General features: G+C 40.7%; 1 protein-coding gene across 1 annotated transcript; it reads right to left on the reverse strand.

The window, feature by feature from the left end:
• Positions 1-1,831: 1,831 nt before the first annotated feature.
• SRP54 (signal recognition particle 54) lies at positions 1,832-26,427 on the reverse strand. The gene is made up of 16 exons (XM_054970194.1): positions 26,209-26,427; positions 23,889-23,998; positions 21,900-21,991; positions 20,845-20,929; positions 15,934-16,038; positions 15,080-15,146; positions 14,935-14,992; positions 11,701-11,851; positions 10,093-10,241; positions 8,720-8,820; positions 8,513-8,599; positions 8,289-8,362; positions 7,990-8,098; positions 7,221-7,391; positions 4,517-4,612; positions 1,832-2,294 (listed from the first exon to the last, which is right to left on the reverse strand). The coding sequence occupies exons 2-16, from the start codon at positions 23,964-23,966 to the stop codon at positions 2,203-2,205; spliced, it is 1,515 nt and encodes a 504-aa protein (XP_054826169.1). The 5' UTR covers positions 23,967-23,998; positions 26,209-26,427; the 3' UTR covers positions 1,832-2,202.
• Positions 26,428-26,675: the final 248 nt, after the last annotated feature.

A 26,675-nucleotide genomic window follows, 5' to 3' on the forward strand; every position in this document is an offset into this window, starting at 1 on the left:
AGCATATTTTAGAACGTTAGCGTATAGAATGGCATATGCTACCTAATTTTTTTGCCCTGCCTTATTCAGAACTTCTGATCAACAGCAAGCATTCACAACAATCAGCCTGCTACTTAAAATATATTATTAAAGAACATGAATTTCATCCCTACTATTATGAGGTTGTAGAATCACAGAAAATCTTTTCAACTTGGTTTTAATTGGATAGCAGCAGCTATTCTATGACATCAATATGAAATTTGGATGGATAAAAAACCTAGTTTACACACTCAAGCAAGAGAAGTTTACACCACTGATCACCGCGGAGGCCACATTGTTCTTCCCTAAAATATCTCTACCTCAAAGCAAGAAACAATCCTGGCTTTTTTCCACCTCATTAGAGCAGGCAGTATTTCAAAACAAGCCAGGAGGTGTATCTACAAGGTACACCCATTCAGAAACAGCTGCATCCATTAACAGGAAGATGCTTGGTTTAGAACCTCCCAAAATTGTTTGACTAGCCCCAGCCCTTTGGCAGCCATTTTGTGGGTGATAGCTGCTATCTGACTTCAAAATTCCAAAAGTATCCACAGTTTCAACAAGGTCAGGGACTACTGGGTTCAACCACCCCTGAGAACTTCCAAATATAAGTATTTGGGTTGCTTGGAACTGTCTCTGCAGTCACAGTGTATTGATTTATGAAAAATTTATCTAAAACAAAGTAAGAAATGCTCACTGTCTATCCCTCATACATTATCCATAGCCTAGTGGCTAGTACCAGATAGATTCTGTAGCTCACACTGATGTACACAGCAATTCATTGGAGGAGGGGGAAAGAAATGAGACACCCTGAATGGACTTGACAATTTGTGTTAGCACCACTTTGTTGACTGTGATTAATGCTGAACATTAATGCTGAACACCTTGAACATGGAGGAAACAAAAATTAATAAGCTCATCCAGGACATGGAAGATAAACACAATAATTGGCTTCAAGAGAAATGCTATGTAGGAGATACTGGGTTGGAACAGAGGGCTCTGCTAGATATAAGGGGATGATTTTTTAAAACAGATTCTTCCCTCCTACAGCATACCTCTGACATACACACCCTCCACAAGCTGTTCCTAGGGATGCTCCCCACCCCTGCAGCATTTCAGAGGTCATTTGTGGACATGGGAGAAGCAATCACTTCTATCTCTGGAAATTACCATTTGATCTATCCCATTAAAAGGTAAAAAAAGCTGCAGTACTGCAGCCCAAGCTCAGCTCACAACCTGAGTTCGATCCTGGCGGAAGCCGGGTTCAAATAGCTGGCTCAAGATTGACTCAGCCTTCCATCCCTCTGAGGTCGGTAAAATGAGTACCCAATTTCCTGGGGGTAAAATGTAGATGACTGGGGAAGACAATGGCAAACCACCCTGTAACAAAAAGTCTGCCAAGAAAACATGATGCGATGTCCCCCCCATCCCATTACATAGCTATATATTCAATGCAAGACTCAAAAGACCACAAATCAGCTTTGCAGCCTCCCCCCATAGAGTTATATTACCAAGACAGTGGATCCTGGAAGTTAGAGCATCAAAGAGCTTTAGAATAAAATGCAGTGGGAATCATCAAATCTCAGCCTAGATCTGGATGAAAATCTTGTTGGTCTCTAAGGTGTCACTGGACTCAAACCCTTGAAGTCTAGTGGTGCCCAACAGGACAGAAGTGGCTCAACTGTAAAACTTGCATCCAGGAAAGAAGGAAGGAAAAACCAATCAAAGGCATTTGGAGGTGTGAGCATTGTCAAAAGCTCATTTCCTTGCAAGAAGCTTATTCTTGAAATCCAGTAATGTGATTTTTAAAGTCTTCATTTACAACCACAAGTTTATTTTACAGTATATTTGTGACATATTGGCATTAACCAAAGATCTGGATTGTTTACAAATATAACGGCTGCCATTTGAGGCAATTAAAAAGTTCCTCTAAATATTAGTTTTGTACATGATTTAAATTTTAACTTAAGAACTCTTCATGTAACATCAAAATTAAACAGAAAGGAACTAATTTAAGCAAAAATATAACCACTTTCTAGAAACAAATCTAGAAACTCTTAGAATTAAAGTTTCAGAAGTATCGCTTGCTGCATTAATACTCTCCTCCACTGCAAGAAGGAGATTCATTCTTTTAGTGGTGTTCCAGCAAATATGGGTAATCAAGTCAGTTTATTAAGGCTTTTTTTACATATTATTGAATCCCATCATGCCTTTCATGTTTCCAGCAGCACCCTGTTGAAACTGTCGCATCATTGACTGTAATCCTGCCATGCCACCTAGAACAGAAGAATAAATAGGACACCACAAATTAGTGACAACAATACTAACATTCTGAGAAAGCGTTATAGTATAATACACAATAACCCTCCCATGCCACATGGCAAAGCAGTTTCCAACAATGGCAGGTAGGCCTTCTCTTCAACATCAAACTATCTAGTGGGCATACCCAAATCCTTGGATACCATCTATAGCAGGTCTTTGGATCCTGATCCATATCAATCCAAATGAGCCAAGTGATTGTCCCTCAATGTTCTTATCATGTAGTCACCAAATACTGTGAAATCTCCAAACAGAATGGGGGCTGTGCATAAAACATACCAGAGATGTTACTCATGTTGGGTCCCAACTTTACCGTGTGTTCTGATTTCAAGATGCAAATAACTTGGGAAATAAGAGTCTTAAAATAAAAACTGAGGTTTGTGGATGTATTAAGGGCACAGGAGTGGAGTATCTAACTACCTTGAAAGTACATATAAATCGTTAAGCTGAAAAAAAAACAATTCAGCTTGTGGTCAAGAACAGAATATAAAATGTGGGCCATAGTCTCTTAGAATACCAGCTTTTTCTCCATGCACTTTGTCCAACAAAGACTGAATGTGTGCTTGTTATCTAGCGGTAAGCATCTGCAATAGACTGGAGATTGATGGCATACCTTCAACTTCATTGCCCAACAGACTCTCTACCTGAGTCTATGGAGTCTTGGACCTAGCTTTGAGGAGTCTTAAGTTATAATCCTGGGGACTTATCGAGGCTGCCTTAACTGACATGACTCAGGAAGTCAGGTGTGCCATATCCACTATGCATACAGCAGGTCAAACTTTGGATTTGGTTTTCTTGGTTAGCCCAGTTGGTTAGCCCAACAGTGTTTTTGTCATAAGTCAAAATTGCCACCTAGTAAAGTTTAGACTCTAGCACAGAATCTCTTCAGGGGTTGGGGACCAGTCTGGTTGACCCTCCCTCAAGGCCCAATGAATACAGATAGATTCCAGGACACTCCTATAGAACTTTTCTGTTGACATGACTGGCAATTCTATTTGATGCCCTAGTTCATCTCTAGAAAACAAAGATGACCCAGGCAGTAGACACAACCACTTTTATACATTTTCTCCCGCTACCTAAAACCAGATTGACTCCCTGGTATACTAGTGACAGGTTGAACGCAAATGGAGGAAGAGTGAACAAATCTGACCACAGGCAAGAACTCCATTTGGAGTCTCCTCTGTGGTGGTAAAACTATTTCTCTGCCGCCACCACCACGTCCGTTCAATTCCATCCTGCAATATTTTTCAAGACCATAAAGAGGCTCTTAAATGTAGAGTTCCAAGATGATTCATTTAAAGTCCTTGGATGCTTGCTGTGTAATGTGTACTAAGCAAATAAAGTTGCTTACATCTACTCCTGCTTGACTGCAGGTTGATTATAGTGTAAATGCAGTATTAGTGCTGCTGCAACGTTCTACCTCGGATAACTTTCCATTGTTGCAGCCTGAGAATGCTGACAGGTGTGGCTACCATGTTTATACTTGGCCCTTATATGTGCTGGCTGATAACACCTAGCAGGAAGGGGTTGAAAAATGGATCATTGTATCTGGGAGGCAGTGAATAGTAGTCCTGGCTGCCTTGAAAATGGTGGTTGCCGGAGTATTCCTAAAGAAAGCTTCCCTGAACCTTAAAAATGCCTTTTTTGTCGGGGTGCTATTATCCCCTTGAGGTCTTGTTTTGGGACTGAAAAAGACCTGGCCATCCTGATGAACATCCTGTGCCGGGAGATAATCAGGGCACTGTGCTGATTCTCCAGTACTTTCATCTGCATCTGAAAAAGCCAGCTCTGACTCATGAAAACTCTGACTCATGAAAACTTAAGATGAAATAAATTTTGTTAGTCTTTAAGGTGCTACTCGACTCCTTACATTGTTTGTGGGTGGCCCAGCTTTATGGCTTTCATTATCCACATGGGACCAACTGGTTTACTACTAAACATTGTGATGAATAGAGAAAACAGTTTTATTTTAGCAAACCTGTCCACATCTAGGACTGAATTATCTCCCCGATGTACTGAAGCCATATTACAAAATACTCTGACAAACTCTTTTTGAGCCTCTGTTATTTCAGAGGTAGACAACATGCAGATTACATGATCACAAAAAAGTTCAAGCTGCTAAATTCATGGAGCATACTTCTCCATCAGCCTCTTGTGATCAGTGGAAAAAAATAATTACCCATGTGATGAAGAACTCTGGGATCCATCATCTTTGCCATCTGTTGGTTCAATTTTGCCATCTGGGATGGGTTAACGTTCTTTGACATATCGCCTCCTGAAAAGGAGAAAAAACAATTAAGGCAGAATGGTGGCAGCGGCAAACATAACAGAATTCTAGCTTTTCCAACGCTGCCCAATTTTGAATGTCAGATTAGCATACTGGCAATCACAGATTAGAAAAACGTTAAGTTTCGCCTGCAATTGCTGCATTCTTTTCCACAAGCGATCTGAACTGTCAATTTTCTACAAGCTGTACAGAAATCAAGGAAGCCGTTGAGAGATTTCATCAGGACTTCAATAACTTTCACCCTACTATCAACCTAAGCCTGGACCACTCTACACAACAGGTACACTTCCTGGACACCACTGTACAACTACATAATGGACGAATAAATACCACCTTATACCGGAAACCAACAGACCGATACTCATATCTACATGCCTCCAGCTTCCACCCTAAACATACCACTCGGTCTATTGTCTACAGCCAAGCCTTACGTTACAACCGTATCTGCTCCAATGCTCTTGACCGAGACTCACACTTAAGAGATTTACAACAAGCATTTTTGAGACTACAGTACCAACCAAATGAAGTGAAGAAACAAATCAACAGGGCCAGACTAGTACCCAGAAACAGTCTGCTCCAGGACAAACCTAAAGGAACTAACAACAGAACACCACTGGTTGTCACCTATAGCTCCCAGCTCAAACCCATCCAACGTATCATCAGTGAGCTACAACCCATCCTGGAAAATGATACCTCTCTCTCAGAAGCCCTGGGTGGAAGACCTTTCCTTGCCTACAGACAGCCCCCCAATCTTAAACGACTTCTCACTTACAATCATGAATCGGCCAGCAGAGTCACCAGCACAGGTACCAGGCCCTGCAACAGACCCAGATGCCAGCTCTGCCCCTATATCTACCCAGGGAATACAATTACAGGACCCAATGGCATCAACTATACTGTCTCTGGCTCTTACAGCTGCTCATCCTCCAATCTGATATATGCCCTCATGTGCCAACAATGTCCTTCTGCTCTGTACATTGGACAAACCAGCCAACCTCTATGCAAAAGAATAAATGGACACAAATCTGACATTAGAAATGGAAACGTCCAAAAACCAGTGGGAAAACACTTCAATCTACCAGGACATTCCACCAAAGACTTAAAGGTCGCTGTGGTTCAACAGAAACCTTTCAAAAACAAAATCCAACGGGAGGCTGCTGAATTGGAATTCATATGCAAATTTGACTCTGTCAAGCTGGGACTGAATAGAGACTATGAATGGTTATCACATTATCACAGGTAACAGATTCTCTTTACAGAGGCGTGATCTGGGGGAGCCCAATGACGCCTGGTGTGAGCTTTCGGGGACCACAGTTCTCTTTGTCAGATGCAGCTGGCAGGGAGAGCTGTGGTTACCAAAGGCTTATACTACATAGGAATTGGATACTTTCACTGCTACAAACTAAAACAGCAAACTGACTGCACACCAAAAGGAGATGTTTACATTTCCAAGCAAAGGAATGTTTTGATTGCCTCCATGCTAATTGCATTCTGTCCTCTTGTGATTTATGCCCCCTTCTTTCCTCTCTTTCTCTCTCTTTCCCCCTCCTCTTCTGTATCTGCCAAGTTTTGATCAGGCATCTGATGAAGAGAACTTGATTCTCGAAAGCTTATGCTATAATAAAATTGGTTAGTCTTAAAGGTGCTACTGGACTCTTTTTGATTTAGAAATCAATTAAACTCTCGAGGAGCCTTTGAATTGTTCTAAATTGTGGCAAAGAGAGTAAACAAAAAAATAAACTGAAGAAATAACTACTTCCTGTGCTAGTATAAGAAAATATGAAATTTTAACCTACAACACTGGCACACGACCTGATAAAGAGACAATTTACTGACAAATTAAAAACTAACGTTTATAAAGGCTGTAGAAAACTGTGGCTAACAACTATTTGCGTTTTTTTTTTTAAAAAAACAGCTATTCTTCCAATGAAGTGCCATTTCATTTGTGGCAAGGGAAATGTTTTGCTGGTTTCCCCTCCTGCTGCAGGCTCTCACTTTGCTCCTCCACTGTTCTGTGGGGTTCACTGACTCACAGGAGCACAATTTTGGGTAGAGGGCACAAAAGGCTGCAGTGGGGAGGGAGGAGATGTGGAAATTGCCTTCCTCAAGCAGAACTTCATTTGCACTGCCCAGGATCCAAGTCACAGTGCTGATTAAAGAGCTGTACATCAATTTGACCACTAGATCATTTAACCAAAGCTAGAAATACTGCTTAATACAAATAGTGTGTGATGAATTTCAGTCTCATGTTCTCTTTTAAGAAGAGATGACCATAGTCTTTTCATCACCATCACAACCTCCTTGTTCAACCTGAGCCAGTGATAAAAGGACTTTCTGAAGGAATCCTAAGAAGAAATGTTACCCACTACTTTTGCAGGACAAGCAAGGATTCTACATGTAAATTAAGTTATAGAGTTTACCTAATTACCAATTTCTATATCATGTTTCTATATGAGGATGTTCATGATATTCCTTTTCAAAAGCAAATCCACAAACACAAAGCAAGCTGCATCAGTGGTTTTCACATTAGTCTAGAAATGTTTCTAGAACTAAGCTACTGATTCATTATAATTCAGTTGTTACATAAGATTCTTACCTTTGAAGAGTCCTTTGATGCCTCCCATCTTTTTCACCATTTGTGCAAATTTTGTGTACTGTGTCAGGAGTTCTTGAACATCTCTAGTTGAAACACCAGAACCTCTTGCTACTCTCTGTATTCTTCCTGGTTGTTTACTGAACACTTTGGCCCCATCTGTACTATCGAGTTCTACAATCAGAAGCAAGTGAAGAAGGATCAACTAATTCAACACTATTCAAATATATCAGAATTTTCTCCTAGCAATTTAGTGTCTAGATTACCTATTTAACATTAATGACTTGGATCCTAAACCTCGCTTCCACTTTGCATTGTACTTTTTTCCACTGCAGAAGCAGTCCTCCACTACAAAGCACCTTCCTCTAGCACCAGGAGCTTCCACTCATGCCAGGGCATCGTCTTTCAATGAGCCCAAAAGCACTCACCTCCAGAGGAATGCACTGAGCAGTAGAGGACCAGCTCCATTATAGACAAGGAAAGCACATACAGAAGCAAGTATTAGGATCCAAGGCAATATCAACATTGCGTTTTGCCACTATATTTCCAATAATAAAAGCTACAAACCTCATTTTTTAAAACAGTAAATACCACAAAATATTACCAGGTTGATATTTTATCAAAATGTACATGCAATCTCTAATATGTTAACTACAACATTTAAGATTTATGTTTGCTCAGCTATAAGTAAAAAGTTCTATTCACTTAGAGCTTTTATAATTAATGCAGCCCAACACTGCTTTGTCATTTTTTAAATTACTAGAAACTTTACCTTGATCATTCATACTGTCCATTATAGTCATCAATTTTTTTAGTCTTGCCATAGATTCTTGTTCATTGCCTTTACTCATAAAATCTGTTCCAAAACCAGGGATCATACCCTACCAAAAAAAAGACATTGTTGAAATTACTTTCAAGCGCTTTGCAAGTGTTTTTATGCAACCTTTAAATACAACCTATTCTTTTGAGTATTTTGATTCAGAAGCTAAGTCACAGGTCCAATACAACAATAACAAAATATTAAAATTGTTTTCTAAAATGGTAAGATAATAAATCTTCAGCCAAAGTTACCAAGATTTGACTGAAGGGTCCCATTTTCATGATGTTTTGGAACTGTTCATACATGTCTCTCAATGTAAATTGACCTAAAATGCAACAAAAATGGGAAACCAGGTTACACATGTAATAATTTAACCATCATTATGCTGCTTATCATCTACTATTTCTAAATCTGTTTTTGATGATGACTGTTAAAATGCTAAACAGCATATTAGTACATTTTTGGTGAAACTTACCATGTTTTAATTTCTCTATGAGTGCCTCATTGTCATCTAATTTCAATTCATTTACTTTATCTATCAATCCTTCAATATCTCCCATGCCTGGAAAACAAAAAAGCTGCCTTCAATAATGGACAGAAACATCATCATTTTACAAGACATGCAATCAGAAGAATCACAATTTTGGCGCAAACAACCGTGTCATCAACAGTTAATACATACCAAGAAGTTTGCTGATAAAAGGTTGCGTTTTAAAAGGTTCGAAGTCATCTATGTGCTCTCCAGTACCAATAAAAATTATTGGACTTTTAGTGGCAGCAACTCTACAATGAAGAAGTTACACAGTAAGTCAATCAGGAGCAGAGTATATGATAAAAGAATTAGGAACTGAAAACTTCCAGATACCGTTTTCACATTAATCTGTTCATTTTTTAGATTATTAAATCACACAATCTAACTCAACAATATGCCTGCTTAAATTCATAGTCTTACATCAAATAATGGCTACTTTTAGTGTTGCATATCTAATACTAATTGCACAGTGCAAATGTGTCACTGTGGCTAATCCGGAAAAAAAACGGGATAATATTAAATGCATTCCGTTTACAAAAGAGAGGCACCCCTCCCCCCAATTGCAACAAGCAGTAAAGAAACTAAATTAAAAGGAAACACATGGACAGCAGCTGCCACGGGCCAGAGGAGCCTACAGGCAGGTGGAAGCACTACTTCTGCAAGTCGGCATCTTTGCCATCAACTAGTCCTGACTCCCGAGTGTCCCTGCAGCTCCTTCAGCCCATTACTTCTGGAGGAAAGAAACAGGATCATGCCATGAATTGCAACATATGCTTAACATCTGATTTGAATTGTTCTTTATTACTTTGGGAGTTAACTGTGGTTGAAAAACAGGTTACGCATGCAAGAAAAGCTAAACATGAGGCAATGGCATGCGGCTTATACTTTATTTCTATTGTACACCACTTTGCCAATTGCAGAAAAAATCCTCCTCTATAAGAGTGCATTTATCTTGTGATAGGCACCTTTTGGCTCATTGGAAAGCATTGGTCTTGCATGGGCAGAAATGCATAGCACCCAAGGAACATGCACTCTACATCAAAGGACTACTTCTGCAATGGACAAAGAGGAGTGCTCATAACAAGAAGATTTAGGACCCAGGCCAATGTCCCTGAATACTTTTTCCCCCATAAGGGGGAAAGTTCAAAACAGAAAACAGATTAGGTGAGCATTTTCAGAGTCATTTAAATGTATAAAAATCAAAAAGAGTCCAGTAGCACCTTTAAGACTAACCAATTTTATTGTAGCATAAGCTTTCGAGAATCAAGTTCTCTTCATCAGATGCCTGATACAGATACTGTATCTGTATCTGTATCAGGCATCTGACGAAGAGAACTTGATTCTCGAAAGCTTATGCTACAATAAAATTGGTTAGTCTTAAAGGTGCTACTGGACTCTTTTTGATTTTGCTACCACAGACTAACACGGCTAACTCCTCTGCATCTATTTAAATGTATAAAGATGGTTTTTAAAAACTACACAGATCATTATAGAGCCCAGTGATGAAGTGAAATGATACTTACGCACTGAGTGCGCCACCTCCCTTTGCATGACCATCAAGTTTTGTCACAATCACAGAAGCAACATCCACTTTATCTTTGAAGGCCTTTGCTTGAGCTTCACAGGCTTGACCAATAGAGGCATCCATCACATAAACAATATTATCTGGTTGCTAGAAAGGTTTATATAAGTGACAGAAAGAAAGGGGTTAAACTCTCCTTTCTTTACAAAGGCTTTAACCTCAAGTATAAGGTATATCATTTTATATTTAGTTTTCTGTAATTTTAAGTGCCTTCAAAGCACCATTTACAACATTTTGCCATTTAAAATGGGCATTTCTAACTTACCCTAGTCTTTACATAAGCATAGTTATGCAGCAGCATACCAAGGTCCATATAACAGGCCATTTGTTCCCCACACTCCATCATGAAGACATTAGAATAAATAAACTGATTAAACCAAGATTTTACTGATTGCTGGTCTGTAAGAACAGTTCATTCCACTTAATGTTTCTCTTCCATGTGGGATAGCTGCCTCCAGTTAAGACACTGTCTGGATACCACTGTTTAAGCAAAGCCACCCTTGCTCAAGTCCCAAAATGATTATATAGACTTGCCTGATTTTTCACAGCTGGTACACTGAAACTTTATGCTGAGAGAGGCGCACCCTCACAACAGTTTCAGGTAAATAGCTAAAAGTTTCCTCCTTCAGATACCTGATGGTATCTTTGACTCTTGAAAGCTGATACTCTGAAAATCTTTTTGCTCTCTAAGGAGCCTCTGGACTCCAATTCAGCCTCAGGACTGTGTCCCAAGCTGGTCAACAACACTTGGGTGCAACTCAACTCCAAGGGAATTCTTTCACCAATTCCTTTTATCTTGTCAACTATTAGCACTAGCTTGGGTATGCTTCCCTGCATTATGGGATGTCTCTTATATTTTGGCCCAAACCTACACTACTACCGCTAGAGGTAGTTAGCCTTGTACAGCTGTAGCATGGAAAATCTGTTCAGTGGCAGAGGATGCATCCCCCCACTCAGGTATCAAAGCACTGTAAGTCCCTGTTCACCATGGACCAGACTTTGTCCACCTGCTGCAGCTTAAGTATTTTTCACCAAACTCTCTAGTAACTTTGACCAGACAATGGCCAGGCATGGGCACCAATGTCTTACCACCTCCTGTTTCCTTCATGCCTGAAAGCTAAGTGATAGCCACCAAGTCTGACAGAGCTCATTCTCATCAAGATGAATCAGCAAGACTTTATCCAAGCAGTGTGTAGATCTGTTCATGGTTATTTGACCCATTTAGGCACAGATGTTAACAGTGTGTAACACTTATGTACATGCATCAGGGAAGTTAGATGTTGTTTCTGAGTAAGCATGCTTAAATTACAACAGTTTCAAGGAAAAAACATTTCTAGTAGGCAATTAGAACACCAGCACGGCTATCTAACAAATATTTCACAAGTAAGCAAAACATGGACAGTTTCAAATTGTTCACACTTAACTGTATGCAGCATTTATGATAGCTCCAAATGTTTGCCTTATTAGTGAGCTACTGATGTTCAATAAATCAGGTATGCTACCAGCTACTCAAAATCTAAGAAAGTGAACATTCTTTGTATTTACTTACTATGGCATTGGCAACTTGCAACATTTCTTCAAAAAGAGAGTCTTCCTGCTTGTGGCGGCCGCTTGTATCAACAATTATTATTTCAAAATTTTCATTCTTAAACTTGTCGACACCTTCTGATGCAATAATGACAGGGTCCATTTCTGTGTAACTGTTCCAATGGAGAAACATCCTTTAAATTCCTGCTCAAAGATTTACTTTCTATGAAGATATTATTCTGCTAGTTTTCTTTGCACATAAGCAGATACTTGCCAACTTATTTTGGCATCTCAGACACTAGCCAGTTTTTAAAAAGGGATTTTTTTATAACACTGAGATACATAAGGATATGCTCTTTGAATTCCAACCTATAATAATAAAGTTAAAGTAATGCTTGCAATCAGTATAGCATGCACACATTAAAAATGAAAAAGAAATTGGGGACAAAGTCATACCAAAGTCCTGCTATCCTGTTAACCAGCAGAAATGAAGAGAGGAACCAAATATTTTACCAGAAGCACTGGACCATTAATACATCAAAACATGGGATTTTAATATGGAGAGAGAGTTCTATTCTCTTTCAGAGATTCTAACAGTGCCACCCTAAGCTCAGTTATAGCCTTCGAAGTCCATTAAAATCAGTAGATTAGAAGGGCGCGACTCTGCCTAGGATGCCATTGTATAAGACATACAAATCACAATGTATCAAGTACAGTTGTTGGTTCCTTCCTCATACAGTGATTGGCACTGACTCTAGGGCTAGTGTACCAAAGCCAGCTCTGCCCTTATATCTACCCAGGAAATACAATTACAGGACCCAATGGCGTCAACTACACTGTCTCTGTCTCTTACAACTGCTCATCCTCCAATGTGATATATGCCTCATGTGCCAACACTGTCCATCTGCTCTGTACATTGGACAAACCAGCCAACCTCTACGCAAAAGAATAAATGGACACAAATCTGACATTAAAAATGGCAACATCCAGAAACCAGTGGGAGAACACTTCAATCTACCAGGACATTCCATCAAGGACTTAAAGGTCACTGTAGTTCAACAGAAACCTTTCAAAAACAAAATCCAACGGGAAGCTGCTGAATTGGAATTCATATGTAAATTTGACTCAGTCAAGCTGGGATTGAATAGAGACTATGAATGGTTATCTCATTATCAGAAGTAACTGACTTCCTTAACAGAAGCAAACTGATCTCCATATCAGAAGCTACTGTTTGCATCTACTCCGCCCTCCCCTCTCCACCTATATATCTGACCAGTTTCTTCTTGCCCTCCATGCATCTGACAAAGAGAACTGTGATTCTTGAAAGCTTATGCTACAATAAAGTTGGTTAAAGGTGTATTGTCGAAGGCTTTCACGGCCGGAGAACGATGGTTGTTGTGGGTTTTCCGGGCTGTATTGCCGTGGTCTTGGCATTGTAGTTCCTGACGTTTCGCCAGCAGCTGTGGCTGGCATCTTCAGAGGTGTAGCACCAAAAGACAGAGATCTCTCAGTGTCACAGTGTGGAAAAGATGTTGGCAGGTCATTTGTATCTACTCAGGAGGGGTGGGGTTGAGCTGAGTCATCCTGTAAGAGTTTCCCAGGGTGTGGAATGCTAATGGCGGGAGGCTTCACTGTATCCTGAGGAGGTTCTTTTGCATATGGATTGGTGCTTGATGTGCTAATCTTCTCTGCAGGGCTATTGTCGAGTATAGAGTGTTTTGTTAGCCTGGTGTTTTTCAGAACTGGAAACCATGCTCTGTTCATTCTTAAGGTTTCTTCTTTCCTGTTGAAGTTTTGCTTATGCTTGTGAATTTCAATGGCTTCCCTGTGCAGTCTGACAAAGTAGTTGGAAGTGTTGTCCAGTATTTTGGTGTCCTGGAATAAGATACTGTGCCCTGTTTGAGTTAGGCTATGTTCAGCCACTGCTGATTTTTCAGGTTGTCCAGGTTTTTCAGGTTGTCGTAGCATCTGTTGTATTTTTCGGGTGGGTCTGAATACTGCTTGAAGCATAACCTGAAGCATATGAAAAAGCATAACCTTCAAGCAGTATTCAGACCCACCCGAAAAATACAACAGATGCTACGATCAGCAAAAGACAGTAGAGACCCCCTCACCTCTGCAGGAGTATACCGTATACCCTGCAGCTGTGGACAAGTTTACATCGGGACCACAAAGCGTAGCATCCAGAAAAGAATAAAAGAACATGAAAGACACTGCAGACTTGGACAACCTGAAAAATCAGCAGTGGTTGAACATAGCCTAACTCAAACAGGGCACAGTATCTTATTCCACGACACCAAAATACTGGACAACACTTCCAACTACTTCGTCAGACTGCACAGGGAAGCCATTGAAATTCACAAGCATAAGCAAAACTTCAACAGGAAAGAAGAAACCTTAAGAATGAACAGAGCATGGTTTCCAGTTCTGAAAAACACCAGGCTAACAAAACACCCTATACTCGACAATAGCCCTGCAGAGAAGATTAGCACATCAAGCACCAATCCATATGCAAAAGAACCTCCTCAGGATACAGTGAAGCCTCCCGCCACTAGCATTCCACACCCTGGGAAACTCTTACAGGATGACTCAGCTCAACCCCACCCCTCCTGAGTAGATACAAATGACCTGCCAACATCTTTTCCACACTGTGACACTGAGAGATCTCTGTCTTTTGGTGCTACACCTCTGAAGATGCCAGCCACAGCTGCTGGCGAAACGTCAGGAACTACAATGCCAAGACCACGGCAATACAGCCCGGAAAACCCACAACAACCATTGGTTAAAGGTGCTACTGGACTCTTTTTGATTTTGCTACTACAGACTAACACAGCTAACTCCTCTGCATCTATGTACCAAAGCAGTAACTCATAAGAGCCCTAGTCAGGAGAACAGAGATTTAGCCAAGCTGAATGAAATAATATTCACTCATATACAGTTTAAGAACTTCTTTTTGTAGACAGGCTTGCAAAAATCTGTATCATAGTGCAGGAGGAATGCAGAGAAGCAGCAAGGTAGCATCCTGACACAGAGCCCTACTGGAACTCAAACAGGCTCCTGATTCCTACTGACATCAATTTAAAGTTATTAAGCTTCTCTGTACAACCACAAAGAGATGGTTTAAAAATCATGCTTAATAATGTAATGATTAAAGAATGGAAGTTTGTTGGTTTAACTCATTGAGCTTCTACATGTATCATCTTAAAATGCATCAATAAGATTTTTTTTCCTTACAAAATTTAGTAAACAAACATACCTCCCATAAAATGGAATCCTTGCTTTTGTTGCATTCTGTTTTAACTGGTCAAAAGCACCTGTGGAATGGCAGTATTGGTGATTAGTCATGAAGAACAATGTATATCTGCAAAAAGTGAACAGCTAAAACTCAAGCTCTCATTTACCTGCTCGGTAAGTGTCTGCACATATCAAACACGTCTTCCAACCTTTCCTCTGGTAATAGTATGCCAACTGTAAATTTGAAAAATAAAGAATATAACACCAATGTAATATTAAAACCATTGAAAACATTATGCAATCATCATATTGTGAGATTCCATAAGCATATTTACACAAGAGTTTAAAACTAAAGACTCTATTTTAACAAACCACAAGCAGAACTGGGCTTTCTGGCTACTGCCTTTCTATAACAGTGCCCTGAAGAGCTACTCTGAAGAACTTGGGAGACTTTCCAAACACCATGGAAGGCTCCAACAGCAAAAACAAAACAAGCATAACTGCAATTGTTCTCGATGAACAATTATGGAGTGTTCATTGACAGGCAGAGACATGGCCCAGACAATGGCAAATCCTGATTTGCCACTATTTGATGAAGAAGTATGAAGGTTTGCTTGATCATTTCCTACACAAACAAGACAGTTATTTCAATTTGCAGCAAACTCTAATTTGCACCACCCTGCAAGGTGCGATTCTAACCTGAGAACAGGCTAAAATTTGGAATCCAGGTCTGCAGACAAGTACAAACCATAGCTTGCCAGTTTGGATGTTAACAGGATGCTATGGTTTGCGCGGAAGTAATTATCTCTCAGCATGGAGTAGAGGGGAGTAGAGCTCATACAAGCAAGACTGAAGCCTCTGCATTGTCCTGCCATTATTGATGAACCATGTCACACATTCTGTCACATTCACACACCAAGTCTTTTCATCATGTATCATAAAATGTTACTTGGTGCTCTTTATAGCCCCAAAATTATACTTGAAAAAAGCCAGAATTATACACTGTGCTAAAGCATTTTACCTTAGAACATGATGTTGTTTTACCACTTCCCTGTAGTCCTACAAACATTATGATGTTTTGTTTTCCTTTCGTTGGTGTCCAGGCTTTGACTCCTGGATCTACAAGCTGTAAAGCAAAAGTGTACATGCATGCTGAATAGCCAATTTTCAGGAGTGCAAAACAGCTGCCAAGAATGCAAAGTAATTCCAGAAGTTTTGAAAAGTCTTCACTTTGTAGATGCAAATGATTTCAATCATCACTTTTGCAACAAGTTTATTTTCAGTTTTGTATACAAGAGATGTCCATTACTTTGTTTTTTTTTCATCTCAATCCTATCCCACGGTATACTTGCACCCTGTGATGATAATAAAAAGGGAGCTGCCAATGAGGAGACAGCTAGACTCTTAAAGCCATTTCCATCTTGTCTTTACACTGGCACAACTATGTACCAGCCCTAATTGAACAAGGCCATTCCCACAGCTCTTAAGATACTGTGTTAGAACTGGTAGGTAACCTTGCCCCATCTCCTCAGAGTCCCTACAGCTGCATGCTTTCCCCAGTACAGGCACACTAATACTAATGTCTGCACTCTTGACAGCAGAAGAGCAGAAGGGGGTGACCTTCAACCAGTATTAACAGCAACATGTATAAAGTTGTGCTGTTCTCCTGTTATGCAAAGAAAAGAATTCTCTGAGTTCTCAGCTTCTCAGTCTGAAAAAAATTATTCAGCCTAACATGAGAAGCCAATACATTTATGACAAGCATTATCTACAAACACAAGGATCAGAAATTTAGTCTGCAAAGTATATCAAGATCTCCTTGATCATCTGCCATGAAGCAGAATGGTTTTTTTTAAAAATGAACAAGATGGGGCGAGAACTGGCAATCTCCCATTTCACCCATTTACTAAACACTAAAAATATTGTGAACGTGATACAGAAAGGTATGTACAAAGACTGTCACCTGAACACTGGGCCTTTTCACTCTACCACTGCCTCCTCACATCACATTTGAGATATCTTCTAAAGCTCTGTAAATTTTAGGGGGAGCTTTTTAATCCGCACATGTGGCTGCTTTTGAAACATGGGGCATAAAGCCCCAGTAAGCTCTCAGTTCATTTCATGGCATTTGAACTGGGATTACAGAGCTGAAGTAAAACACAAACAGTTTTATTAATTTAAACAAGCTATGATTTGGGCAACGTTAACCATAGCTTAGAACCCGAACTTACTGTATCAGCCAAACAATTAGGCAATCCACAGTTTTACACTACTGTTATTCTTTTCTGTCTGCTCAGCTCTCTGGTTCTAGGTCCAGGAACCTCAACAAACAAAACAATAACAGTGTTTATTATTAAGACAGTTCAGACATGTCAGACTATACAGACTGATCCAGCAATCCATGCAGATTGGGGAGAGATGCAGAAAGGAATGGCATAAAGTAGCCCCCCTCTGTGAAATGCATTTACATGGGGGCAGGTGTCCTCCCCGCAACTCACGTGGATGTTTGTCCATACAGCTCTTGCAACCCCACAGATCAACACTTCAGGGGTTGGAATGGATTGATGGGGTGAGTGCACAGCAAAAGTCTGAATCTACCAGTGCCATATGTTGATGGATTGCCAGATCCAGGCCAATGGCAGCAAAATCATTATTTCATCAGAAGAGTTAGAGCATAGTCTCTTAATGCTGGCTGATAAACTATAGTTCTATTTTATTTATCATTAAAATGTATACCCCAGCTTTCTGCCCTCACCAAGGCAGCTAACAAATTAAAACATACATAATAAAATCACAATTTAAAACCATTAAAACCAACCCAAAAACATATCATTAAAACAAGAGCTAAAATACACACAAAACAACAAATAAAACATTGATGAGGGAGAAGGGCTCACTAAGAAAATGCCAAACAAAATAAAAAGTCTTCACCAACTAGCAGAAGATGGCAACAGAAGGGGACAGACTAAACTCCCTGGGGAGAGACTTCCAGAGTTTTGGTGCCATGGCAGAGAAGCCCCTCTCCCAGGCTACTACCACCTGCCTAATCTCAGAAGGCAGGGCACCCAAAGCAGGGCCTTGGAAGATGACTGAAGTGGTAGGGTAGGTTCATAAAGCAGTAGGTAGCCCTTTAAGTATGTTGGTCCTAAACCATATAGGGCTTTAAAGGCCAACATCAGCACCTTGAATTATGTCTGGAAATAAAATGTGAACCACTGTGGCTGGCTCAAGGCTGGAGTGATATGGTTCTTATGACTCACTCCAGTCAACATCCCGAATGTACCATTCTGCATCAACTGAAGTTTCCAAACACTTTTCAAGGGTAGCCCTATGTACATTGCAATAATCTAATCTAGATGAAGCCAGGGCATGCATTACAGTGATCAGACATGCCCAAGAAAGGCTGCAGCTGGCTAACCAATCCAAGCTGGTAAAAGACACTCCTAGCCACAGCTGCTACCTGCTTATAGACCTTGATCCAAGAGTACACCCAAACTATGGATCTGTTGCTTCAACTCTATCCAGAATGCGTGACACCTTAAATTCCAGGTCAGACTTTCTGCTCACCAGTAGCACTTCCATCTTGCCAGAATTAAGTTTCAGTTTATTAGCATGCATCCACTCTAAAACTGTATCCAGCAGTTCAGGGTTTCTACAGTCTCCCTGGGGTTGTCCAGAAGCATGAGATAGAGCTGAATGTCATCTGCATATTGGTGACATCCCAGCCCAAATCTCTGGATGCCCTCACCCAGTGGCTTCATGTTGATTCTAAAGAGCACAGGGGATAAGGAGGAATCTTGCAGAACCCCACAGGTCAAAGGGGTAAACAGCAGTTCCCCTGCACCACCTTCTGAAACCTATACTCAAGGGTAGGACTAGAACTACCACAAAACAATGCATCCCAGTTTCAGAAGGGAAAGGTGGTCCAGGAGGATACCATGATCATTGGTACTGAAAGCAGCTGAGAGATCCAGGAGAATCAAGAGTCACACTCCCTCTGTCCAGTGCAACCAAGCCTGTTTCAGTCCCATAACCAGATTGGAAAGGTTTCAACAATTTGCTTCATCAAGGAATGCTTGCAGTTGTCCAGACACCACCTGCTCAATCACCTTGCTCAAGAATGGAACATCTGAGACTTGTCGATAGTTGTTGAGATCTCCTGGGTCCAAGGAAGGCTTCTTAAGTAATGGGCATATCACAGAGTATTTCAAGTCTGGACAATTACCCCATCTCTCAAGAAGGCATTAACTACCTCTCAGACCTAGAACCATCAGCAACAACAACATTCAATTTATATACCGCCCTTCAGGACAATTTAACACCTACTCAGAGAGGTTTACAAAGTATGTTACTATTATCCACACAAAAATCGCCTTGTGAGGTGGGTGGGGCTGAGAGATCTCTAGAAGAGCTGTGACTGACCCAAGGTCACCCAGCTGACTTCAAGTGGAAGAGTGAGGAATCAAACCCAGCTCTCCAGATTAGAGTCCCAGCACTCTTAACCACTACACCAAACTGGCCAGTCAGATCTATTTGGCTTTGGAGTGGGGGTCATTTTAATACATCTCCCAACCATGCAGAGTGTTGGTAGCCCTGTAAGTCTAACCTTGAGCAAATAGTGTTCTGTTCATGACAAAGGAACCATATTCAATTCCTCCACTCTCAGACCTCATCGTTTCTGCCCAGAGCAAAATACCAAATCAAGAGTATGACCTGCACAATGTGTAGGACTGAGACAGGCCCATAGTTGTAATAGAGCTACTCCCGACAAGACAGTCTCAGCTGGAAGTCCCCCAGAACAACCAGTCTAGAGGTCTTCAACACCATGCCCAAGGCCACCTCTGTCGACTCAGGCACGAAGTCTGTTAGGCAGCATCGTGAGCAGTACTTCTGCAAAATCCCAATCCTGTCTCTCAATCCCAACATTAGATACACAATTTCAAAACTAGAAGTAATCTGGGTATGGCACCATGCTATGGGGAGAGTGTCCTTATAGGCTACAGCAACTCCACTTCCCTGCCCACCAGACCTATACGAATGTATCACTGAGTATCCTGGGCAACCCAGTTGGAAGAGGTTAACACTTCCCCAAGTCCCCAACAGAGTCTCAGTGATACATGCCAGGACATCCAGGATTAAAACCTGAATGGCTGCTGTTTTTCCTGTGACTTAACTGATATTTAGCAGCAGGATTTTATAGCCTGGCAGATTGTAGACATGGCTACCAATATTACTTTGGAGAAGAAGAGCCAGAAAGGGCAACAGCATACAGATATCTGCTGTCCCTTCCCCTTACCCGGCCTGCTTCCCCCCCCCCACCAACTCTGCCCCTATCCCACACACTAAAAATCATGGCACCATCTCTCATACCATTCCATCACACCATCCAAAATTAAGCTTCACCAACTGTGGTTTGGTATTATGTCTCAACTGAGTTTGTACAACTTGGGACCAAGCCAGAAGACTTTGTAGTTATCCACTCCTCAAGCCAGACTAAAGGAAACCATTTCAGTAATCAATATACATTTACATGTAAAATAACTGGATCAAAACAAATGCTATATCATTATGTAAAATAACCAGTTTTTTGTAATATCATGCCTTAGTAAAAATACAAGTACCCATAATCTAAGCATGATTTTTCCATGATTGCTCATATCAGAACAAGGGCATGAGGAAGACAACAGGATACTTTTTTACTTCAAGCTATCTCCAAGATTATACTGTTGAAAGACAGTCGGAAAAAAATTAACTGTAACTGGTAAGAAAAATAAAAAGTGCTTGTCAGAATTAAATAAATATATATGGATTAGAAAAAAAAATAAGACTAGTAAAGTAATCTTAAACTGGTCTACTCAGAATCCTACTCATAGGAACTTATTCCTCAGAAAAAGGATCCTTAAAATTCCACTGTAAATGCTATACATTTTACCTTAACCAGTTCTTTAAAGACAGCATGCTGAATCATTTTCCTTTTGTTGAGACCAGAAGCCATCTCTTCAAGATCGATAGCAGATCTACAAAATACATAAAAATCAATATATGATCATGTCACAACCTTCATATGCTGACCTAAAAATACCTCTAAATTCAAGGGGCTTCAGAAAACAAGCTGATTTGTGTTAACGAAGTATACTGTGAGAACTTAGTGCCAGCTTACAATCATTCTATGGCAAAAGATTTTTACACAACTTATTTCATAGACAAAAGACAATATACTCGTTCACATTACACAGTCAGATTAATACCTTTAATGTGTGCATTATCAGCACTTTTTACATCCAGTAAGTTTCCCTTGACACTAAGCACAGAGTGAATGTTTCTTGCCTCCTCTTTCCACCTGAAAAGCCACTCCTGATAGCCAGAAGGCCCTCAGAAATGCTCCAAGAGGCTGCAGCTGAAAATCAAGGAACCTCTGTTGTACAATCAAAAATACTTTTCACTCCCCAGGAGCGGGGTTAGAAAGGAGGATGACACACTATGAGATGGAACTACACTCCTGTCTATGAAGCTACAATTAAGGAACTGAACTTTCCTAGAAACAGCGCTGGGCCTATTGTGGGAGCTTGTTTAGTGGTGATGTTGGGGAAAACTGGCAAAAAGAAATCTCATCCCAGTTGACAGAATTACTGTTCCAGCAACAGGAGATGAGGTTTGAACCCATATTTTAAAATCAATTCTAGTAGGGTTATACATTACATTTTTATAAGTGCTGTATTGCAACATGTAAGCAAAATTTTAGTTTTGCAGAGAAAATCCATTCTAGATCAACGGAACACTTCTTTGATAAATATACACAAATCTTTAAAGATATCAAAATAACTGTTTTAAGTTAGGTATGAAATCAAGAAATGCAAAAAGCTGCATGCACCACCTCTCTGGGCAGATAAGCCAGCATACAGAGAGAAATAAATCTACCACTTTAGCATTCTAATTACATATTTTAAGGTAAACCTACCAATATGCTTCATTGCTCAATTAACTTACTTGACATTTTCTCTCAGTTGTTTTACTAACTTGATGTTGACATCAGCTTCCAACAATGCCGTACATACTTCTTTTAACATAGCATTTAAAACCTTGTAAGGAAAAAAAAGACATTTCAGAAAAAAACCACTGCATTTCTGCAAATCCTTTGGCAAAACAACTTATGATGCAAAACTAAGAAGTTCTATTCATTTGGGCTTACTCCCAGGGAAGTGTTTTTAGGGTTACACTGTTAGGCCTCCACTCCCCCTTCTGAACCTAACAAGCACATTTAATTAAATGTTTATTCTTCCCGTTTATCTCTGCCTCCCCTTACTTCATTCTCTATCTTAAAATTTAGACTGCGGTATCTTTGGGGCAAGGACTCATCTTGTTGCACTCCATAAAGCACCATACACACCAATAGTGGCATCACCATCTTTACCATCAAGGGAGCCCTGAGAGAACTGTGGGTGGGGGGGACCTGCCAGGACCATTTGAAAACTAAGCACTGGGGGTGAAAGGAGAAAGGGCGAAGGGCTCTCTGGGCTCTTCCTTCCATGTTTGTGCTTTGGCACATTGCAGTTGGGAAGGAGCATGGCAGTCCCAACAGTCTTTTACTCTGCCATCATAGCGAACACCTTTCCCTCTTTGGCCCTTCCAGAAGAGGCAGCAATGGTTGCAAGAGTGGCCTGCAGGCTACTTCCACTGCCAGGGAAGGGCCAGCCAGGACAAGATGGGTCAGAGGTGAGACACCCAAAGGAGCAGGACTAAAGACAAACACACTTTTCTGTGCTTCTGCTGCCTGCACCCCACATGACAGCTTTATCCATCCATCCCAGCTTTCTAGTGGGGAAGGAGCCTGGCAGCCCAAGCACAAGGTAAGAGGACTGTCTTTTCATCTTCCAGAAGAGGCAGCAGTTGTAAGAGCAGCCTGCAAGCCACGGAAGGCCCAGTCAAAGTAAAAGGGGCGGGGAGTGCCCTAGCTTTGCTGAGGCAATAGGTCATCACTCTGGCCTAACCTCATCTTCTGTACAGCTGGTGTTCCCTCCACCAACCCCAGCCTTGCTGCTCATTTTTTTCCTCCTCCCATCACCACCTTTACCGGACCGTGCACAAGTCCTGGCCTCCATCACAATGAATTGTGAGGAGGTAATTTGTGCATGCACACACCACACATTATTGTTTTCTTGGGGGGGGGGGTGTTAAACCCCTGGTGTATTTTTTCTTGATTTTCAGATTTTTCTGTAAACCTGGAGGGTCCCTCTAGTTTGTAAAAGCATCTATTTTGTCTCCAAGCAGGCCTGATTCAAAGTATCTGCATGTCATGGCCACTTGGAAATTAGATGATGATGATATTCCACTGAGTTTTCAAAGTGATAACATTTATTAGACAGAAAATGCTGTAGAAAATTATCAGTTTACTATTGTTCAGCCAAGCAGACTGAGAAACAGCTGAAAAGAGGCAAGATGGAAAACAAAACAAACATTTTTTAGACTATCCCAACAAGAGGATGCAAGCCTAACCAATTAGTAAATGGAACTAGATAACAGGATCACACATTGCTAGAAAAATAGGCACAATTATTAGGTTGATGTCTCCAACAACAAGACATATGCACAGGATTGGGAGGAATGTAAGCACAGGTCATACAGTCACAGTGCTGAACTGCATCAACACATCACCTGCAACTAACAAACAAACAAAGTGCTATTATACATTTCTCTTCTCTGGATGTTAGAGTATGGAAGCATGTGACTGTGTGACTTATGGAATGGCTTCATGCAACAAGAACTTCCACGAAGTCAGTTTTTCAATACAACAAGAACTTCCACAAAGTCAGTTTTTAAGAAATTTTGACCTTATAAATAATTTGCTCAATTTCAACTTTATTACTTCCATATCACCAACTTTTTTGAAGACCAAATTAATCATGACAGTGCCCTTCTGGCAATTTTTGCCTCCTAGTCAGCTATTATAAATATATCACATGGATGATGGTTACATACCTCTTCATTGATAATTGTAGCATTGCTCAGAGAGCGCAACGCTGAGGTTATTTTTCTCCCAAGATCTGCTAAAACCATTTTGGCAGCTGTGACAACAATTCAAATGCAATCTGTAAAAACATTAGAAGAACATTAGTTGTACCTTATGCTCCTTCTCATACGTGAGTTGACATGTTAGTTCTAAGAACATGAAACTGTTTTCAGAATTAGTACATGGCTTTTTATTCCACATGAAACTACTCAACAAGAGTAACAGTGAAATATATGCCCTGGAAGCTGTTCCTACTGATACTGCCGTTTTTCACTGGCAAGAGAAGCTAACATACCTAAAGATGCAGTCAAAATTCATGCTTGAAATAAGAACTTGAGAGGGTCATTATTACTTGTGTTCAATATGATATCAAAGCTTTACTTCCCCCCAATCCTACTTTGGCTTGAATTCTATACATGACCCAGAAAGCTTCCCTCCCTCTATAATCACTGCACAATGACAGGAATATTTAATCAGAAATACCAGAAAGCAATTTTCCAGAACCCATTCTATTCTTCTATCAAATATCATAAATCAATGACGCCTCAAGATATAAATGAAATTATTCAACAGATTACTCCTGTGATGGAGCATACTGGCGGTTTTCCTTACAGATAAACCAAATCAAAATTCTGATCACAACTGGCACTCCTATTTAGACCCTTGTTCAACTTTGCCATATAATCTGAAAGCCAAGTCTCTGCTCATGATTTAAGTTTCCTGTGTGCCCTTGGGCCAGTCACATCTCACCTGAAGAAATTTGGAGGAAGGGTGAAATATAAGTGCTGTACATACAGAATGAATAACTCTGGTTTTAGATTTTTTAGTATTATCTAGTATTTTTAATAATGTTGATTCTCTTTCTAAAGAGAGTCTCTAGATTCTACATCACAGGGCTGACTGAAAAAGATAAACATAACAAGCAAGCGAATTCAAGTGCAGTATAAATTAGACTCAAAGGTATGAGAACACTAGCAATAAATCAACATTTAAAGAAGTTTCACAAATATTTCTAGGAACTTAGGTAAATTTTAAAAGAAAATTTAACACTAAGTATAATTTGGTGTGCAACATTATAATGACTTGCTTAAAATCATTAAAAGCAAAAATATGACTCTTCAAAGCACAAAGGAATTTTAACATGAATGATAATTTTTTTCATTAATTATGAACTATAACAAAAAAAGAAGAGGGAAAACAGAAATCAATCACTATGGGAGAATAACATGTGCATTCAACAGGTCGTTTTAACATGATCATATGGGTATCTCCACATTTTAAAAAAACACAGTAGAAATAGCAAGCAACATCAACAAAGAGGTAAGCAAAACTCCCATTCCATCTCAGCTTCTACCAAGCAGGAAACTGCTTTAGGATCCATTCAGTTTTCCTTCTAGTTAAAAGAGCGAACAAGGCCAGTAAACCACATTCTTTGTGACTTACTTCCCTGCTGACTAACACTTCTGTTGACATGTTTTCTTCCCTTTATATTTGGTATACCAGTGAATATGAAAGAACTGATACAATTGTCCACTAACTTTAAATAGCTGGTGAGTATTCTCCCATAGTTGAAGCAGTAGAAGGAGAAACTGAAAGCTTAATATGGGGCTCTGCTTAAATGATCAAGGCACATATTACATAGGTATCAAGAAAAAACAGGTCTGACTCTAGTCTCTGGCCCAAAGGTTTGAATTATCAAACATCCTGAATTCCTCTAAAAGAGCCAATAGCTACGAACTGAGTTGCAGGATAATTACAAAAATCCGCCCCAAACCCCACAAGTTGGGAAGCTCCCATACACACTAGTTTCCTGTCCAAGTTCAGCTAGAAGAAAACTGCATTGTACGTTGCAAGTGACATGGCAAAGTTCATGGAGATATTAAGAAAAAAGCCATCGTGAGAAACCCTATCAGCAACCAGTGCTTACAGCCCAGCAAGGCTGAATTCCAAAAAATCTGTTTTCAATGCCATCTCTCATCCCCGAATTGCGAAGGAAAAATGAAGGGGAAGGCACTATCCACACGGGTTAGAAGAGAAATCATAGCATCCCAGCTGATCCGAGGACTTGAGCACCGACACCGCGCAAACGCTACTGCGCCGTTGCTAGTTCACTGGGGCACATTATGGTGTCACGACAGCAGAGGCGCTCCTTTCAAGTCCAGCCGTTACAAGCTGGCCAAGACGACAGGAGTCACCTGGACCCAAAGCGGGGAAAACACAGCCGAGTGGTGACCCTGGGGGAAGGAAGAGCGTCCAGCAACTCTCCCACCACCCCGCACAGGAACTCACCGGGAACAGAAGAGTTTCGCCTCTGCAGCGGCGCCCTGGCTCTACTGCGAGGGCCGCGCAACGGCTAGTCTCGACCCTCAGAGCCGCCCTCGGAAGCCGCTGACTAGAGCCCAGCCGGTCCCACCAGCTCCCTCATCTCCATTCCCCCAGCCAAGGAACCGAGGCGAGTGTCACGTCACCACTGCACGGAGCCTACGGAGTCACCATTTTCCTTTAAAAACCAAGTTCCGCTTCCGGGGCACCTCCGTGGTGCCGCCTACTCCGTGTTAGGAGCCAAGAAAGAGGAAACAATAGTGGTGGGCAGCCAACACGTTAGGTTATCAGTCGAACGGGTCCATTGAAAGGGAAGGTAAACAAGGTCCGAAAGTAACTGACGAAAGGTGCTCTGACTCTCGAAAGCCCATATCTTGGTAATCTAGTTGGTCTTTAAAGTGCCCAAATCTTGCTCTTCTAGTACTGACCAATGC

This window comes from Eublepharis macularius, chromosome 2, assembly GCF_028583425.1.
Source record: "Eublepharis macularius isolate TG4126 chromosome 2, MPM_Emac_v1.0, whole genome shotgun sequence".
NCBI classification, from domain to species: Eukaryota; Metazoa; Chordata; class Lepidosauria; order Squamata; family Eublepharidae; genus Eublepharis; species Eublepharis macularius.

Coding starts and splice junctions, on each gene's coding strand:
- SRP54 (XM_054970194.1), bottom strand. CDS start 23,966: ATGGTTTTAGCAGATCTTGGGAGAAAAATAACCTCAGCGTTGCGCTCT. Junction 11,852..14,934: donor AGGATTCCATTTTATGGGAG/GTATGTTTGTTT, acceptor CCATTGGAACAG/TTACACAGAAATGGACCCTG. Junction 7,392..7,989: donor GGACAGTATGAATGATCAAG/GTAAAGTTTCTA, acceptor TTCTGATTGTAG/AACTCGATAGTACAGATGGG.